The 18,801-nt window shown below is 34.3% G+C and overlaps 3 protein-coding genes across 3 annotated transcripts; 1 reads left to right on the top strand and 2 right to left on the bottom strand.

Moving 5' to 3' along the window:
• Positions 1-7,785: 7,785 nt before the first annotated feature.
• On the bottom strand, positions 7,786-11,379 carry LOC130800508 (nudix hydrolase 14, chloroplastic-like). The gene is made up of 7 exons (XM_057664090.1): positions 11,205-11,379; positions 11,005-11,110; positions 9,787-9,864; positions 9,499-9,591; positions 9,198-9,290; positions 8,531-8,629; positions 7,786-8,434 (listed from the first exon to the last, which is right to left on the bottom strand). The coding sequence occupies exons 1-7, from the start codon at positions 11,303-11,305 to the stop codon at positions 8,204-8,206; spliced, it is 801 nt and encodes a 266-aa protein (XP_057520073.1). The 5' UTR covers positions 11,306-11,379; the 3' UTR covers positions 7,786-8,203.
• Positions 11,380-14,447: 3,068 nt separating this feature from the next.
• On the top strand, positions 14,448-15,552 carry LOC130799233 (uncharacterized). Its single transcript, XM_057662338.1, has 4 exons — positions 14,448-14,540; positions 14,653-14,812; positions 14,886-15,330; positions 15,492-15,552. The coding sequence occupies exons 1-4, from the start codon at positions 14,448-14,450 to the stop codon at positions 15,550-15,552; spliced, it is 759 nt and encodes a 252-aa protein (XP_057518321.1).
• A 174-nt stretch (positions 15,553-15,726) lies between these two features.
• On the bottom strand, positions 15,727-18,211 carry LOC130799232 (uncharacterized). Its single transcript, XM_057662337.1, has 4 exons — positions 17,894-18,211; positions 16,574-17,716; positions 15,858-16,408; positions 15,727-15,781 (listed from the first exon to the last, which is right to left on the bottom strand). Exons 1-4 carry the CDS (start codon positions 18,209-18,211, stop codon positions 15,727-15,729), a joined length of 2,067 nt encoding a protein of 688 aa, XP_057518320.1.
• Between the last annotated feature and the right edge of the window lie 590 nt (positions 18,212-18,801).

Below are 18,801 nucleotides of genomic sequence, written 5' to 3'. Positions count from 1 at the left end.
CAACACAAAGTAAGCACAAAGAAATTCACAAAGAAAATCAGAATTTTATTTTCAATCTCACTTGCTTAAAATAAGCACAAAGAAATTCACAAAGAAAATCAGAATTTTATTTTCAATCTCACTTGCTTAAAATGCATGGCAATGAGTTCCTTTTATACTAAAAATAATGCAAGTGTTACAAGTTTTCAAGGAACCTTTTAACTTCCCTCAAGGAACCTTAACTTCCCCTTCAAGGAACCTTTTAACTTTCCCCCTTACAAAAAATCAAAAAATAAAGCATTAAACAAAAGCTAGAATTAAGCCTTTTCAATGTTAAGCATTTAAGGCTAATAATGACCCCTTATTATTAGCTATTTAATCAGCAAATTAAAGTTAATTAAGAGCTTTAACTCCCCTTGCATTTCTCCAAAAAAAACCCTTTGCATTTCTTAAAAAAAAACCGTCCACTAAAGCTTCAAGTTGCTGCTTGAATTGTGCCTTATTCAACTTCCCATTTAAGGCAAGTAATAAAGGATTGCTTTGAATAGAATCCCACGAAATTAGCAGCCATTTGCTTGACATTTGCATGGCTAAGTAAAGCATGGACCGTAGCTTGTGTTGTAGGAACCGTAACTTTATGATCTTGGACTTTGTGGACTGCATTCTCATCAACGACCGTTAGTGAAACGATGAAAACTTTGGTTTTGTTGTTCGGAAGAGTGCAGTGATCCCAACATTTTAAAATTAAGAGAGATAAAAGTGTTTTTGTTTCGACTGGTTGATGCATAATAACAATGTAACGTATTCAAATACCCCATGATAACCCATTCCTGCACTTTCCATATCCAACAAACAAGTAGAAACAAGTATTTATTAGTTGTTTTCGTTTCTTGAAATTTCATCAAACCAAACTAATACTAACGGCCCATTTGGTCAGTGGTACAAAATGGTGGCAGTGAGAATGATTTATAGTGGAAAATTTCATCAAAAGTTTCATATCATTACCATGGTAATGAAACTTTAATCACAAAAAAGTTTTTTTTTATTTACAAATTTTCATTACCACCTAATATTACCTCTCCCCAATGGTAATGCGTTGGATTGAATTTATGAAAAAAAAGAGATGATTGAACTTAGATAAGCATGACCATCAAAGTAGCCAAGAGATTTTTCAACTAAAATTACACTAGTTTTTCATTCCTATTATCACCGTTTATTACTACCTACCAAATGTGTCGTAAATGCATTAGAATAGCAAAATACCATGCTAATGCACATTTTTAACTGTTATTATAATTATATATTAGTAAATCTAATAATATCCGATATAATTATATTCTTTTTTGTTAAATCTAATATAACTATTAAAGGTCTAAATAGTATTACCTTCTATTCAACCCATTAGTCTCATTTAGTTTTTCGCACTTGTTGAGGCAACATTTTAACATTTAATATCTCTAATTATTCTTAATTAAAAATTATAAAAAATTGATATTAATAATCTTTGTATTGAAACGAATCAAACAAGATCTTACGTGACTATGTTTTAACTTATAGACTAAGAATAAAATACAAATTAAAAGTGATAAGTCAATTGTGATAAAAAATAAGTGAGACTAATGAGTAGAATAGGAGGGAGTATATGTCAATATGTAAAATTTAAAGTGTTGTGAGTATTAATAAACGAACAAATTTATAAATCATTTGTGCTCCTAATTAAGAGGGGGAGCATATGCCAATCTTCCGTCAACAGATTTTGTTAACTTCAAATGACACGTGACATGAAGTTTCCTAGTTAATTCTGTTGGATGTGATGACTCATAAGCTCAATCAAATGGCATCGTATGAAAGTTTTAAGATTTCGAGTAAAAACACAGTTTTGGGGGTTTTTAATCTCCACTCTACTTTATAAATAATCGTGAGTAATGTATATATACATCAAGCTACCTAGGGTTACTTAAAATAAGATATTACGCAAAATGTAAGTTTCCCTAATTACAAATATTCTAGATATTCTAATTTCCATATTCTAACACTCCCCCTCAAGTTGGATCGTAGGGTTACTGACACCCAACTTGCACAAAACTTCTTCAAAGAATTGCGTCCCTACTGCCTTCGTGAGGATATCTGCTAGCTGGTTCTTAGACTTCACATGAGGGAGCTTGATCACATTCGCTTCCAATTTTTCTTTTATGAAATGTATGTCGATTTCGACATGTTTTGTCCGATCATGCTGGACCGGATTCTCAGAAAATATTGATGGCAGCTTGATTATCACAATACAGTTCACCACTCTCTTTGGGAGTAAATTCAAATTTTGTTAACAAATTTCTAAGCCATAGGATCTCAGTGATTCCCTTTGCAAATCCTTTGAACTCTACTTCTACACTAGATAAAGCGACAACTTTCTATTTCTTACTTCTCCATGTTACTAAGTTACCTCCTACAAGAGTAAAGTATCCTGAAGTTGAATTTTTGTCATCTCTGTCACCTGCCCAGTCCGCATCTGTGTAAGCAATGAAGTTTAGGTGACTATTCATTTGGTATAAGACTCCTTTTCCAGGGGATCCTTTAAGATATCTCAAGATTCGAAACACTGCTTCCATATGTTGAGCCTGTGGTTTGTGCATAAACCGACTGACAACTCCTACTGCATACGCGATGTCAGGTCTGCTAGTTACCTTCTTTCAAGCATCTGAAATCCGTTATTCATCATCATTGGTGTCTCGATAGGTTTACAATCCAACATCCCTGTTTCAGTTAGCAAGTCCAAAACATTTTCTTTTGGGATATGAAGATTCCTCTGTTTAATCTAAGAACTTCAATACCCAAGAAATATTTAAGTCTTCCAAGATCTTTCATTTCAAATTCCTGGATCAGTTTGGTTTTGAGATTCTCTATTTCTACTTTGTCATCTCCGGTAATAATCATGTCATCAACATAGATTATAAGACATGTTATTTTCCCTCCTCTTCTTTTAAGGAACAAAGTATGATCGAAGTTGCTTTGTCAGTACCCAAATCTTCTCATAGCAGATGTAAACCTTCCAAACCATGCCTTAGGAGACTGTTTCAAACCATACAACGCCTTCTTTAGTCTACATCCATCGTTTTCTGAGAACTCTGAAGTGAACCCTGGTGGTGCTTCCATGTAAACCTCTTCCTGTAACTCCCTATGGAGGAAGACATTCTTCACATCAAATTGATGGAGAGGCCAGTCCAAATTTGCTGCTATACTGAACAAAAACCAGATTGTATCGAGCTTCGCTATGGGAGAGAAAGTCTTTGAATAGTCAACCCCATAAGTTTGGGTGTACCCCTTTGCCACAAGACGAGCTTTGTACCTTTCAATTTTTCCATCTGCCTTGTATTTGATTGTGAACACCCATTTGCACCCAACGACTTTCTTTGTACTTGGAAAACCATATTTTTCCCACATGCCATTCTTTTTTAGGGCACTTATTTCTTCTTGCATTGCCTTTCGCCAATGATCAGTTGCTAGGCCTCTTCAATAGTATCTGGGAGTTTGGTGCCGTACAATGCTGCATTGAACGCCAAGGCACTTTGTGACATATTCCCTTCATCTGATGTTTCAACAGGATATCTTGATTGTCTAGACTCGTAATCTGGATCATACCTCTTCGGAGGGATACCTCGTGTGGTTCGAGGTGGTAGCATATATGATGCTTTCTCATTATCCTGGCATTCATGATTATCTGTTTCTATACTGTCCTCTACAACTTCATTCTCAGTTAAAGAATCAATATCATTATTATCAACAATTTCAAGTTCACTTTCCAAATTTCTCACCTGATGATCAGACAGGACTGGTAGAGGTGGGAACTGAACAACTTGCTGAGGTGGTTCTGCAGCATTGCCTACTTGTTCTTTTTGGTCTAAGTTAGACAAGATTGGATTAGTTAGCCATCCGAAATCGTCATCTTTCTTCTCCCCCTGACATCGAGAATGGTGGTAGTAGAACTCATTCTCAATGAAATCACAATCCATAGTAGTATATACCCTTCGAGTCTAAGGATCATAACATCTGTACTCCTTTTGATTCCTTCTATACCCCATAAAAACACACTTAATTGCTTTGGGTTCCAACTTATTTCGCATTCTTTTGGGATAATGGACAAAGACAATGCAATCAAAAATTCTAGGGGATAAAGAATGCACAAAAGGTAACAAGATGTGATTTTTTAGAGTATCTAGGGGTGTATAATAGTTAAGACTTTTTGTGGGAAGACGATTGGTGAGATAGTTTGCTGTGGCAACTGCTTCGGACCAAAGGTAAGTGGGAACACAGGACTCAAGCATGATAGCACTAGTCATTTCTAGTAAGGTTCTGTTTTTCCGTTCCACTACTCTATTTTGTTGGGGTGTATCAGGACAAGAGGTTTGATGAATTAAGCCCTTAGTGGTGAGAAATTGATGCATGTCAGAGTTAACATATTCGCTACCATTATCAGTTCTAAAAATATGGGGCTGTGCTTGGAATTGGGTACAAATCATGTTATAGAAATTAACAAACACCTTAAACACCTCAGATTTATGCTTAAGAAAGTAAATCCAACTCATATGGGTACAGTCATCAATAAACATAACATAATGCAAATAACCATGCATTCAAACTACAGGAGTAGGACCCCAAACATCCAAATGAATAAGCAAAAAAGGAACATTGGTTTTATTCATACTATTAGGGTATGAGTGTTTATGACTTTTTAGAAGAATACAAGTTTCATACTTAAAATCGGATTTATTCCTTGCTAAATTAGGAAAAAGTTTCTCTAGATACCCTACAGACGGATGTCCGAGCCGACGATGCCAAGTCCATAATTATCTTTCCTTTGACCCGTGAATAAGAACTGCTTTGCCTTTTTGAACCTCCTCCTCCAAGTAGTACAGTCCATCTCTCTCAATACCACGCCCAATTGTTTGTCCTGTCTGAGCATCCTGCACAATACAACAACCAGGTTTCATGAGAACAGTACAATTAAAAATCCTTCGTAAGTTGACTAACATACAACAATTTATGAGAAAGATCGGGAACAAAGAAACAATTCTTTAAAGTGAGTTTTTTAGCGAATGAGATAGTCCTGACTCCTTCCACTTTAATTTCCTCCCCACTAGCAGTTTTAATAATATTTTTCATCGGTTTATCATGAGTCACAAAGTCATTAGGGTCATAAGACATGGTGTCTGTGGCCCCACAGTAGAAGATCCAACCACCTCTGAAAATAGATAAAGTAGTAGCACAAGGAGGAGAAAAGTCACCCTTTTTAAGGGACACGTGACCCCCCCCCCCCCCCCCCCCCCTCTTTCTCCTTTATTTAAAATATGCCATCCCAAATGCTATGGGTTCCCACAGAACCCTAATCCCCCTTTCTCCTTTGATGCGCCGCTTATGGGAGATAATTTCTCTCTCTCTCTCTTTCTTTGTTACCTATTGTACTGTTTAGGGCTACTCCTTCTTCCCTTTCTTCTTCACTGATGAGATCTCCATTTTTGCTCAGCACTATGGCTGCTCTGCTCGTTATTATGTCCAAAATTTTTTGAGATTCTTTGGTCCCCTTTTTCTTCGTGTCCGGCCACCACTATAGATAGTCCACTAGTTTGAAGCATTCATTCTTAGTGTGTCTTGTACTACCACAGTGAGTGCATCGAAGGTCAATTTTGTCATCCTTTCTCTGGTGTGGTTTTCCTTTGACGAAAAAACCTCCTCCCATGCCCGATGATTCGATCTCTGATGAGGGCTCCTTCTTCATGATGTCTCGCCTCATTACTTCTCGCTAGATGCTTGCATAAGCTTCCTCTACTATGGGAAGAGGATCTTGAAGAAGTAAGTCTCTTCTATCTTTGTCAAAGGATTCATCAATCCCTGCTAAAAATTGATACAACCTATTGTGTTGTGTAATTTGGTGGTAAATGATGATATCATTCGGATCTTTCATAGGGTTTGGTTGTCTCCTGTCTATTTCCTTCCACATCGTGATTAATTTGCTGTAGTAGGTTTCAATGGGGTCGTTCCTTTGCTGGATTTGTTTGTTTTGACCGTAAGATCAAAGATCTGTAGGCCATCTTTCCCGCTATTGTACATCGTCTCAATCCCTGACCATAAGGTCTTGGCTGTTGGAAAATCAAGAAATTGATTAACCAAGTCAGTGTCTATGTTCTCCAGTATCCACGAAATGACAATCAAGTCATATCGAGTCCATTGGTTATACTTTGGATCGTTTTTGGTTGGTGGATCAGCAATGATGTGTTTGAGCCATCCACGACCACTAATGGCTAAGTGCATTAGCCTAGACCATTTGGTATAGTTCTAGTTTGTCAATTTTTCGAATATTATGGGGGTTTGGGTGTTGGTTATAGGTTTAGTGGGCTGTTTGTTGGGGTTTAACTGTTGAAACAGTTGCAATAACTGTCCCATTGTTACAGGTTGATCTGGTGCTATGATGGTTTTGGATTCATTCTCCATTTTTGATTTCTTGATTTTCTGTCACAGGTAAGTTTAAGGTATATGATGAAGCTGCAAAAATGATTCAAAATCGTTGCTGCTCTGATACCATGATTTCAAGTAAAAACACAGTTTCTAGGGTTTTTAATCTCCACTCTACTTTACAATAATCATGAATAATGTATATATACATCAAGCTACCTAGGGTTACTTAAAATAAGAAATTACACAATAGGTAAGTTTTCCTAATTACAAATATTCTAAATATTCTAGTTTCCATGTTCTAACATTTTATGATGGAGAGTATTGATGTGTAATGGCTACAAAAGGATGGATCAACAAGTGCAATATATCACAAGCTATCGAATTGAGACAATTGGACAAAGTGTTGGAGCTGCTAGCTGTCGACTCGATGATCAAGCGCATCCCTGTGCTAGCACTCCATAGTTAGGCTTAGGATTATCTTTGTAATCAACAACCTCTTCTATCAATCATATTGCCCCTTAATTGTTTTTGAGTGCGATTTTATAGTCTAATACCACATTAATACTAGGATTTTATAATGAAATTATTTATTCTCTATACCGGTAGATATAGCTATCACATTAATAGTGAACCACGGTTAAATCTTGGTGTGATTTTCTTATTGTTTGTTTGAATCTGTATTATTTTTTTGTTGTTTTCGATCTTTACTTTCGTTGTCGCACAACACCATGGTTAGAGTTAGAATTATCTTTGTAATCAACCTCTGCAATCAATAATATTGCCTCTTAATTGTTTTGGGTGTGGTCTTATAGTCTCATATCATATTGATATTAGGATTTTTCACTTTTCTACTTGGTGTGTTTTGCTTTTCAATTGTGCAATTGCGGCTCCTTGCTTTTTTCAAATATATAATATATTCGCCAAGTTTCCAAACCATCAAATCAAAATTAGTTTTATGGTCTGTATAAAATGTAGCATTCTCTATGACGGCAAACAAAATTATGAGTTTAGTTATTGACAAACTTGAAAAGTCTATGAATTTGAATTTAATTATTGACCATATGTGAAGTGTGAACATATACTCTATACACATACCAGTATACCACCTTAGCTAAGACGGCAAAGAAGAACCAAGACAGTACAAGACAACAACATTCTCCTCCCTATTACATTCAGGGAAAAATAGTTTAGTGAGTGTTCTTCTAGCATACTCATATTGCATCATTTAGATAAAGAAACTCTTACATTGTAATTCAAAATGATGCAACATTTTTCATTTTGGTCTGTCCCACTTGATTTGCATCATTTCTAATTTTGAATAATGGTCACTTTCTTTTAATATCATCCACACATTTTAAATTTCTTTTAATTTCATCCACACAATTCATTCTCTTTTCATTTATTATTACTTTAAAAAAAAATTATCATCCTTCTCTTTGATGCAAATCAAAGAGGACAAATGAGTAATATCTTACATTTTGATAAGCTCATAATCAGGCATGTATTGGAATAGCACGAAGACGCTGAGCATTCTGCAAGTTAATACCAAAGTTCTCCTCCATATCCATATTCTCGGGTGACACCCCGCCATTAAGCTTCAGACGAATCCATGTAGCAATGATCCCAAACATGTATATGGAATGGATGAGTTTTAACTTAAATGGATGGATTCCCTTTGAATTTCTTCAGTAGCTTCAATACCAAATATGCACATGTCTCCTAAAAATACTCAACTAAAAAGCTTTTGATACTAATCTTTAGATGCATAGGTAAACAATCAAGATTTTGGTAACAGTCCATCTCTTTTGGCCATTTCATAGAGGGCAATGGCCATAAGAACTTGGCTATCAGCTGTGGCGCGCCAAAGTTGTTTATATGGGACTACATGCACTTTAATCAGCTCACCGTGCTCTTGCAGACCGGTTCTCTTACCTTGAAGCTGCTGTATGATCTCTTTACTCACCCGTGTTTGATACAAAAAGACAGCTATTTCCTCATCGCAACCTCCCTAACATAGAAAAACATAATGACAACGATTTAGATCTTAGAGGCAAGGTCACATTATACAAAAAAGGATAGATGAAAGGATTAGGAATCAACTAACCGCTGATGGAAAAACTTTTCTCCCAGTTGATGGTTCTAGAAAGGCTGTTAGCTCAATTGTATCCTCTTTATTCAAGTGTATACCAGTTTCCTCTTCAACCTGTCGTACGCATCATGATCATATAATACTATGAGACATCCATATTTAGGAGTCCTCGCGAGTCTAATTTTGGAATGTAAGCATAAAATAACAAATATAGTAACATAAACAATATTTAAACAATTTAAGGCGTGTTGTCTTTGACTCAACTGGACTCCACAGAACTTATACTACAGAGCTGAACTTTATTATAGCAAAATTATCAGTGCTACACTGAATTTAAGTGCTGAAATGAACTAGAAACTGAGCTTAAGTACAACATTTTAAGTACTAATTAAGACTAAATTTTACTAGATTGAACTTTCTAAAAATAAACAAGGCTAGACAGAAAAAGAGTTGAAAAGGATAAATCCTTAACTTCCCAATGAGGAGATAACATATAAAGATTGCCCAGAATAAACACAGTGACATCAGTTCTACACGATGCACAACAAGAACAGAGCTTTCAAAAAATAGGAGATAAAGAATCCCATTAGACACATAAACACAAATGAATAGAAAACAAAACAAAAATACCAAACTGAAAGAGGAGAGGGGAAGGGAGGGGGGATAAAGGCAAACAAGAGACCTCACGAACTGCGGTACCGATGAAATCACCCTCTTCATCATCCAACATCCCAGCCGGCAATTCCAAAACAAAACGCCCAACTGGAACCCTAACCTTGCACCAACAGAATATCCATTAGAGTTGAGAATTTTACAGCATTTGAGAGTTTAATGCTCAACATCAACTAGGAGTTGATAGACTTGAAGCATGGCATCTTTCATCTGGATCATTGTTTCTAAAATAAGAATCAAGACATTCATAATCATAACCATGTATCAGTAAATAAAGTTCCGGTATCTTGGATTACAAGGAAGAAAGATACCTGTTCAGTGAGAACGGCATAAGTCTCATCCTCACACTCCAAAAGGATAAGGACGGCTACAGCTGGTCCTCGTGCAAAGACAATACCTGGAACCTATGCCAATTCAACAAGTAAACACATGCCTTTAGCAAAAGTTCGAAACTCATATTTGATGCTGTAATTGGTAAATGAGCATCAAACAGAATTCTTAGTGTTGTAAATCCTATAAAAATATAGCTCTATAAGCATATAACTGTCAAAGGTGCACTAAATTGTTGCTAAAACAAATCAGAAATTATTAGGTGATACCTGTTTTCCTGTTTCCTTATCAATAATTTCAGCTTTAAACTTGAGAAAACCAATACGCTTTCCAAAATAATCCACTCCCTGATAATATGTCAGCCAAAAATTATAGTTAGTGGATCTAATAATTGAATAGCATCAACCATTACCCCTCCCCTTGGTAGCCAAATAGGGCGGACCGCTATCAGTTTTTGATCCTAAAGAAAAAGTAATTACCCTGTAATCCAATGCTGTCATAAATTTGATTCAGCACTAAATTACCAAGACAACATTAATAATAGAAGTATTCTTCCTCACTCCCTCATTCAATTGAAAGGCGTCTAAGGAAGATTAACGCATATCCATTACTATTTTAGGAAATAGTTATGACTACTTTCTCGAATATCCTAAAAGCTTATATGCGAATGCAGTAGGAAATAGCTGAACTGAAGGAAAAATTTGTCTACATTAATTTGATTTGTAATTATTTGATTTTAGTTGAGTTATATTTATTCATTTATATTTTAAAATTTTGTAACTTCTGCCTACTAATGTTATCTTCTCAAGGTGAATCAACTTGGGCAAGTTCAAGGTGTTTTCTAGCGAACGAGTTCTATCCAGGATGAGAAAATTTTTTGGTGCATTGGGTGTTAGAGAAGTGGATGGACACGAAAAGTACCTTGAGTTGCCAAATATAAGTGAGATATTGAAAACAATCTATATTCACTCGTTGAAAGGATAGAATTTGAAAAAAGTGAAGGTTGGGAAGAAAAGCCTATGTCAAAACTCAGGAAGAAGTGTTGATTTATGGGGTGGCTCAGGCAATTCCAACTTGTATGATCAGAAATTTATGCATCCGATATTGTTCACTGGGTAAAATTTGTTGAAGTTGTAAATTGAATTCATAGTTCAATGGGCTCGGTTCGATTAAAATTGAATTGATGTGTAGCGAACAAGTTTGGTCTTGCTTAGATTACAAGTACAAGATGGTATGGAAGAGCATTTCTATGTGTTTGAGAAAACGCTTTCCTTTTGTGGGTAGGTTTCCCTTTTGAACGAAAGTAGGCCTATCATTTTAGTTGGTTGGAGCATCACGCTAATAATGTGAAGGTTTTTCCTTTGTCAACAATATATCATTATAATTACACAATTTGATTCCAACAAAATACTTATCAAAATAATATCAGAATGATCCATAAATTTATAGGGATTTCAAATTAAAAAAGCTGGAAAATGAAGTATAACCTGTATAAGGACTTTGTTCAAAGACATAATACCATCATTGAGAGCGCCATTTTGACCCTGCAAGTTTTTCAACCATTGCTGAAACAAAGATGATTCAATCGCATTCCTGTATACAATTTTCCATATTTTCAATTATTTAAAAAATATGCAGTATAAGATTATTGAAGCGAGTTTGAGGAGGGGAAAGAGGGCGAACTCACTTGAACTCGGAAGGGGTGATACCGGGTGCAGTAAGGATTTCAACGGGTTGATCCTGAACGGTGATGGTGTGAACGAGTGGTGAAATCGACTCGGATGACATTGCAGAAAGGAGATCTTCAGTCTTTCACGAATGAGCGAGAGCGGAAAGGGGGGACGAGGAAAACAAAATTTTTGTTGGTGTTAAAGTTTTTGGTTAAATTAAATAATTATTTTGTCCGGATTTTGAAATATGTGGTCAATAGAATGATCACGATGTTTGTTTTTTGGAAAAATGTTATTACGTTTGATAAAAATAGCGTAAAGTTAAGAAAAAAAATTTCTCATTTATTCACCACGTGGAAAAGATGAAAGTTTAAGGTCACCACATAAATTATAAAATGTTGGTCTATTACGTAGGAAAGCCGAAATTTCAGGATTGCTGATGTAGGATCACCTACATCTAGTTCTCATGAGCTAATCTGGATCAATACCATGATTCATCATATGGAAGATACTCAAATTCAAGGTTCAAATGTTAAGTCTTTTAATTTTGTAATCATGAACTAAATCTTCTTCTTTAATTTTTATTTTGTTTTTTTCATTTTTATAATGAAACAAAGTTTTAGAGATGATTAAGCCAGGTTTAGGATCAAGCTTAATCATGTCTCATGTTTAGACAGTTTAGTTAGTCGAGTTGTAATTTTTATTTTATTGAGTCTAATATTTATTTTGCTCATGGGACGTCCTTTACAAAATTAAAACGCATGGATCAAAACAAGCAATCAGATTCCAAATTGAGCCGTTGCATTCTTCAAAACCAGCTGATTTACAACAGCCATATGTTTTGAAGATTGAGTGGGATTTTTATGATAATATCTCTTACAAATCAGCCACAGGTGATCCCAAGAAGATAGAAGAGCTGATTTGCAAATCCCAAAGAAAAACTAGCTGTTAGAGACAACAAAACTAGCTGTTAGAGACAACAAAAAAAAAATCAGCAAAAATCTCCTTGTTCTTTTACTAGCTGTTGCATTTTATTGCCATTTTGGTTGTACTTTCATTTTCAAAGTTTGTACTCATTGCTGAATGCTTTAGTATAAATAGGATGTATGAACTCTTGTAATACACAACCTGATTTTTACATTCTGAATACAAAACAACCTTTGAGAAAATTCCTTTGTTCTCTCTTTGCAATTTACTTTAACTTGGTTTGATTTTAGTAAGTTGAAGTTCCTATGCTTTTCATTCTTTTGGCTTAAAAGTTTGAATGTGTTCTTAGGAGCCCTTGGTTTTAATTTGTGGTGAATCTGTATCAAATTAATCCTTGGATCAGCCATTTTCAAGTTGTTCAATTCAACATATATTTTCTTAATTCTTCTTATTACAAAACCCACAAAAATCACAAAAAAAAAAACATTTTACAATACAACCTAAACTTTCAGCCTTAATTGCTGAATTTCGAAACCTCAAAACATACGTGTGCATATAGTTTGGTCCTTGTTCAAAACATAGCCAACCTATATCAATTGCTATATGGAATTTTCCTTAATAATAATTAATTCCCTAAAAAAAATTAATGAATTAGGTCAAATAACAATCTAAATAAATGAAATTATAATCATTGTACATCATATCAGTCATTCATGCATATCTTTTTTATATTAATTTTATATATTCTTTTTCAAATGGTTGTTTAATATAACTTTCGACCATTAAGTATTTCAATCCAAAATAATTTTTATATAGAACTAAATTCAATAAAAAAAATTATAATACAAAATGGATATCAACCTTAAAACACAAATTTTTTTATCAATAAATCACATTTAACCATAGAATTAAAACCATGACACCAAACGCTCACGTGAAATACTTGAAATACAAAAAATGGATAAACAAATCAAAGGGCAATAAAATAGATTTTTATACATTCTAAAAGAAACGAAAAAAGAACTATAAATAATTCTTGTTTCTCTCGTTCTCCTATTCTTTCACATCTTAATTTTGTTTGTTATTTTGGACTACTATCAACTGAAATTCCGACTAAAGCATCAAAATACAAATAAATCAGGTATGTTATTATCATTTTGCGGGATATTTTTTTTTAATAATTACGTATTATTTCTGCAAAATGAATTTATTTAATTATAGCGTTTGAATGTATAAGCAAAATTCAAATGGAGTATATAATTTTAATATTTGGAAGGGGTTGAAAAATTTATACAATTGCAAAGAAAAATAATTTAGAATCTGAGATAAGGTACCCGTATAAAGGATGTGATAACCGTAGAATGTACATATGGTGTACGAATTACGATGCAATTACCTTGCTTTGCTTAGCCTCTTTATTACCCTAAATGGTCTCTCTTCCCGGATCAAATCTCCATTATAATTTTTATAGTTAAGATAATTAAATAAATCATTGAATACAACTAAGAAGGTGTTCCCTTCAATTTATTTTTTTGACTTATTACTTATTTTTATTGGAATCAGATCAGATCAGATCAGACCAGACCAGATCAGATCAGATCAGAACTATTCAGATCAGATCAGATCAGATCAGAACTATTCAGATCAGATCAGAAAGTTTCAGATCAGACCAGACCAGATCAGATCAGACCAGACCAGATCAGACCAGATCAGATCAGATGAGATCAAACCATACCATTATTATTATTATTATTATTATTATTATTATTATTAATGATCGACACATATACATTAATGAGGTTAAGAAAGAGGTCCACCAGGAGTATAATTAGACACATATTACATTAAATTAATTACTTGTATCATGTCATTGTTTAAGAACCAGGAGTATAAACATTGATGTCATTGTACGTTGACTTACAACTACCTTTTCTTATTTCTATTAGCTTCTAGCAATTAATGATGTATCTAATATTTTCCTATTGTATTAAAGAGCCATCAGTTAATACTTCACCTTTTCTCATTTCTATTACCTAACATTTTATATAACTACATAAACATGTATCAAGTAAATATACATTTCCTGTAATTCCAAGCTCTTCACCGGTGGATCAAGAGAAAGAAATAAAGAAATTAGTTCACAAGAATACAACAAAATATTGTAAGTTTTTATGATATGTGTGTGTGTGTGTGTATATATATATATATGTGTGTGTGTGTGTGTGTGTGTATATATATATATATATATATATATATATATATATATATATATATATATATATGTGTGTGTGTGTGTATTTATTTGTAGATTTTTTATTATACAAGCACTGATTATGTTATCCACGGAGATTATTAAACCTTTCCAAGACTTGAATGGTGTTCCAGATAAAATAGCAAACGACTCAAAATATTGGCCATTTTTTGAGGTACCTTCATTGCGTACTAGTGGCTATAAATTTTTATTCTTATAATCATTCTAATACATTAATATTATTATTTAGCATTGTGTTGGAGCCTTTGACGGGACCCTTATTGAAGCAACTATATCAGATGAAAATGGTTTACCTTTCAGAGGACGCAAAGGGAATAAAACATGGAATGTTTTGGCTTCATGTTCGTTTGATAGACTTTTCACATTTGTCAATATGGAGTCATAGTTTGTTTGAACCAAAATTTATGTTTCCACATCCACCTCCAGGTATTACACAACAATTTCATATTCATATAATCCATGTTTAAATATAAATGTCTAACTATTGTTATAAATTTAGGAAAATACTATTTGGTCGATTTCGGATATCCTAACACTCTTGGATACCTCAGTCCAATAAAACATGATGATATTAGATATCATATGCCTCAGTTTCGTGTTGGTCCACCTCCTACAGGGATGCTTGAAGATTTTAATTACAGACACTCGTCCTTGCGTACGACAATTGAGAGATGCTTTGGAATGCTAAAAAATCAATGGAAGATATTGAAAAATATGCCTAGTATGGAGATCAAATATCAGTTGGCTATTATGGTGTCAACATTTACGCTTCATAATTTTATTCGCCTACATCAATTAGGTATCCAAATATCAAGTTGGGTTAACATTGAACCAAGAAGTGATACCAGCATGTTTAACACAGAGCGCAAGAATAAAATGGATAGAATCCAACTAAATATAGCCAACGATATTTGGGCATCAATTCAAAGAGAAGCAGAAACATCGTAGTTTTTGATGTTTAATTTGTAGAATGTAATGTATATTATTATTAGATGGAGAAACTATGTAGTATGTAATATTAATAATAAGACATAATAAGACATAATAATAATAATAATAATAATGATAATGATAATGATAATGATAATGATAATGATAATGACAGTGGCGGACCCAGGAATTTCAATTTGGGGGGGCAAAATCCGAACGTCACGTCGTTCGAATAATTTGATCGTCGTCCGAATAATTTTTTTTTTAAAGAAAAATAGAAAAATACAAGAAAAATAGAAAATTACAATTTACAATATCAAATCCGATGTTAAAAGTTTTACAATCCAAAATATTAAAAAAAAAAAAATACAAGCGTTCAAATAAAAATTACAAATTCATCCTTCGAGTTTTCATATTTTTAAAGCGATCAATAATCTTTTCATCAGAAACTTGTAGAAACACTTCCTTCTCAATGTAAGTAACCAAACAATCATTCACTAGTTGATCACCCATGCTATTTCTCAACTTATTTTTGACAAACGTCATTGGGGAAAACACTCTTTCTACACTTGCCGTAGCAACAGGAAGAATCAACATCAACTTGATTAGCAAATGTATAAGAGGAAAAGTCTCATGTCTCCTTGTTTTAACAAGCATCATGGAAAGAGAATTGATATCTTGCAAATCATGAAATCTTTCATCATTTTGCATAGAATCCAAGAAGACATCAAGTTGAAGATCAAGAGCCGTTAAATCAAAACATGAAAACTCTTCGGGATATAAAGAAGCAAGTTTAAGTATCCTCTCTTTATCAAAAGATGAAAAGTTACCTCTAGGACTCAGGGAAGCCATGCATGTAAGTAACTCCATGTTCTTCTCATTAAAACGGTTATCAATCTCTTGAAGATGCAAATCAATTACTTCCAAAAAAATGTCAACGCGAAAATGATGTAGATTTGTTGCTTGTTTAGCAAAACGTCTTGATCTTCCTTGAGGTACATATTGAGCATCCATAGATGGAACATCAATCTCGTGTTTAGTACAAAATAAAATGACTTTGTCTAAGAGACTATCCCATCCTTGATCCCTCATCTTTTGCAACACATTCGTTGTACTTTTAACAAGGCTAATGGCATTCACAATATCTTGTTCCTTTCTTTGTAAAGCAACACATAAATCATTAGTGTAGCCAAAAATAGTCAACATGAAATGAGCCATAAAAATAAAATCAAAGGACTCCAAAGATCCTAAAACAACTTGAGCTTTGAGCTTATCATCCGGAGAGCCATTTTCTCCAATCTCCTCAAGCACTTTAACAATTGAAGGAAACAAGTTGATGATACTTATTAGACACTTGTAATGAGATCCCCAACGTGTATCTCCCGGCCTACTCAAACCACGTTCTTGATTCAAACCCGATCCACTTTCAATTTCCCCCACTTCCAAAGCTTGAGCCACTACTTGAGCTTGGTTTTTTCGAATAAGGTCTCTTCTCTTACAAGAAGCTCCCACCACATTTAACAAGTTTGCAAGTACGTCAAAAAGCCAAGTACAATTAACATTCTTTTTAGCAACCGCAACTAGAGTTAGTTGAAGTTGATGAGCAAAACAATGAATGTAATAGGCTCTTGGAGTATCATTCATAATCAAAGTCTTGAGGCCATTGATTTCACCCCTCATGTTACTTGCCCCATCATACCCTTGACCTCTTATCATGGAAGGACTCAATGAATGTTCCATAAGCAAGGACATAATGGCATTTTTAAGAGACAAAGCGGTAGTATCACCCACATGTAGAATGCCTAAAAAGCGTTCCACTACCGATCCATTTTCTCTATTAACAAACCGCAAAACAAGAGCTAGTTGTTCTTTTTGAGACACATCACTTGATTCATCGGCCAAAATAGAAAAGTAACCATCACCAACCTCTTCTATTATGCGCTTAGTAGTCTCTTTTGCACAACAAGTGATAATGTCTTTTTGAATTTTGGGAGATGTTAATTGACAATTTTTGGGTGCATTTTGGAAAGTATATTTTCCTATTTCCTCAACCTTCCCCCCCAACCACTTCAAAAGCTCAAGAAAGTTACCTCTACTATATGACTCCTCACTTTCATCATGTCCCCGGAATGCCAAACCTTGGCCCAAAAGAAATCTCAAACAAGTTAAGGATGCATTCAAACGAATATGATATTCGTTCATTTGAACCTCACTCGCATTATCAAATACAAATTCAATTGATGTCTTCTTTGCATCTCTTAGATTCACATATTTCTCATAAGCAATATTATGAGCACTTTTAATTCCTCCAACATACTTCTCAAGCCTATCAGGTTTACTCCACGCTCTAAACCCTCCGACAACAAATGCATCACCCCCCTTGTTAATTTCAACATCCCTCTTGAACAAATAACAAACAAAACAAAATGCGGCATCCATTTCAACACTATATTCAAGCCAATCCCATTTTTTGAACCAATTCAAACTAAAACGGCGTAACCTACCGGAGATATCTCTTTGAGGGAAATCATGTGTTTTTGGTTGGCAAGGTTTTTTGAGAATATATGCTCTCCTAACCGGATTTCTTTCATTAGGGGGATAATCCATTATGTTTTTCCTCAATCCCGGGTCATGAGGAAGAAGTTCAATATCATACACCCATTCATCATCCAATGGTTCATCACAACTACTTGAACCACCTACTTCCATATTAACATCTTCACTTGGAGGGGAACTTAAAGGAGGACTTAGAGGGGAACTTAAACGAGAAGATTCATTGCCTTCGTTAGATGTTTGTTGGGATTTCATTCTTTTAAACAATAATTCACGAAGATCGGGTTGTCTTCCCTTTACTTTTGACTTTTTCGAACAAGGTGAACTTGAATTACTTGACATTTCCTAATTAAATTAAAAATATGACTCATAATTCAATAATCTCACTTACCAAATGCAATAATCTCATAATTCCAATGCAAAAATCAGTTTATAAACCCACATCAAATTTTATAATTCCAATGCAATAATCTCACTTACCAAAAATCAGTTCATAAGAGAATAATCAACAACAAATTATGTTGAAAAACGTCATAATTCCAATGCAATACAGCAATAATCTCACTACGACACTACCCATTGGCCATTGCAAAAAACGTCATAATTTTGTTGAAAAAACAACAAATTATGTTGCAATTCACCCAAAACAATCCAAATTTAGAATTTTCATAAGAGAATAATCAACAAAAGAATAAGATAATTAACAAAATTAATAAAATTAAGTTAAGAGAAAGTGAGAAACTGCGTACCTGACTGGCTGACTACCTTCAATGGTAACTCGGGAAGACGACGGGACACGGGTGACGGGACTGTACTTAAACAGAGGGTTAGAGCCGGAAGAAGAGTAGGAGAAACAGAGGGACTGTACTTCGTCAGCAAGGAGAAGAGCAGGAAGAAGATTGAGCGATTAAGCGAAGTCGAACACTCAGAGT

Source organism: Amaranthus tricolor, chromosome 14, assembly GCF_026212465.1.
Source record: "Amaranthus tricolor cultivar Red isolate AtriRed21 chromosome 14, ASM2621246v1, whole genome shotgun sequence".
In the NCBI taxonomy this organism is placed as follows: Eukaryota; Viridiplantae; Streptophyta; class Magnoliopsida; order Caryophyllales; family Amaranthaceae; genus Amaranthus; species Amaranthus tricolor.
Note: the sequence above shows the minus strand (reverse complement) of the source record. Positions and strands in the feature narration are given on the sequence as shown.

Excerpts from the sequence above, each read along its gene's own strand:
- LOC130799232 (XM_057662337.1), bottom strand. The coding sequence starts at position 18,211 with ATGTCAAGTAATTCAAGTTCACCTTGTTCGAAAAAGTCAAAAGTAAAG. Across the intron at positions 16,409-16,573 it reads ATGATAAGCTCAAAGCTCAA|ATGAGGGATCAAGGATGGGA; the intron begins GTTGTTTTAGGA and ends GTGTTGCAAAAG. Across the intron at positions 15,782-15,857 it reads AGAGTGTTTTCCCCAATGAC|GAAGTGTTTCTACAAGTTTC; the intron begins GTTTGTCAAAAA and ends TACATTGAGAAG.
- LOC130800508 (XM_057664090.1), bottom strand. The coding sequence starts at position 11,305 with ATGTCATCCGAGTCGATTTCACCACTCGTTCACACCATCACCGTTCAG. Across the intron at positions 11,111-11,204 it reads ATCACCCCTTCCGAGTTCAA|GAATGCGATTGAATCATCTT; the intron begins GTGAGTTCGCCC and ends AATTGTATACAG. Across the intron at positions 8,435-8,530 it reads GAAAAGTTTTTCCATCAGCG|GGAGGTTGCGATGAGGAAAT; the intron begins GTTAGTTGATTC and ends TTTCTATGTTAG.
- LOC130799233 (XM_057662338.1), top strand. The coding sequence starts at position 14,448 with ATGTTATCCACGGAGATTATTAAACCTTTCCAAGACTTGAATGGTGTT. Across the intron at positions 14,541-14,652 it reads AATATTGGCCATTTTTTGAG|CAACTATATCAGATGAAAAT; the intron begins GTACCTTCATTG and ends CCCTTATTGAAG. Across the intron at positions 15,331-15,491 it reads CAAAGAGAAGCAGAAACATC|TGGCGGACCCAGGAATTTCA; the intron begins GTAGTTTTTGAT and ends TGATAATGACAG.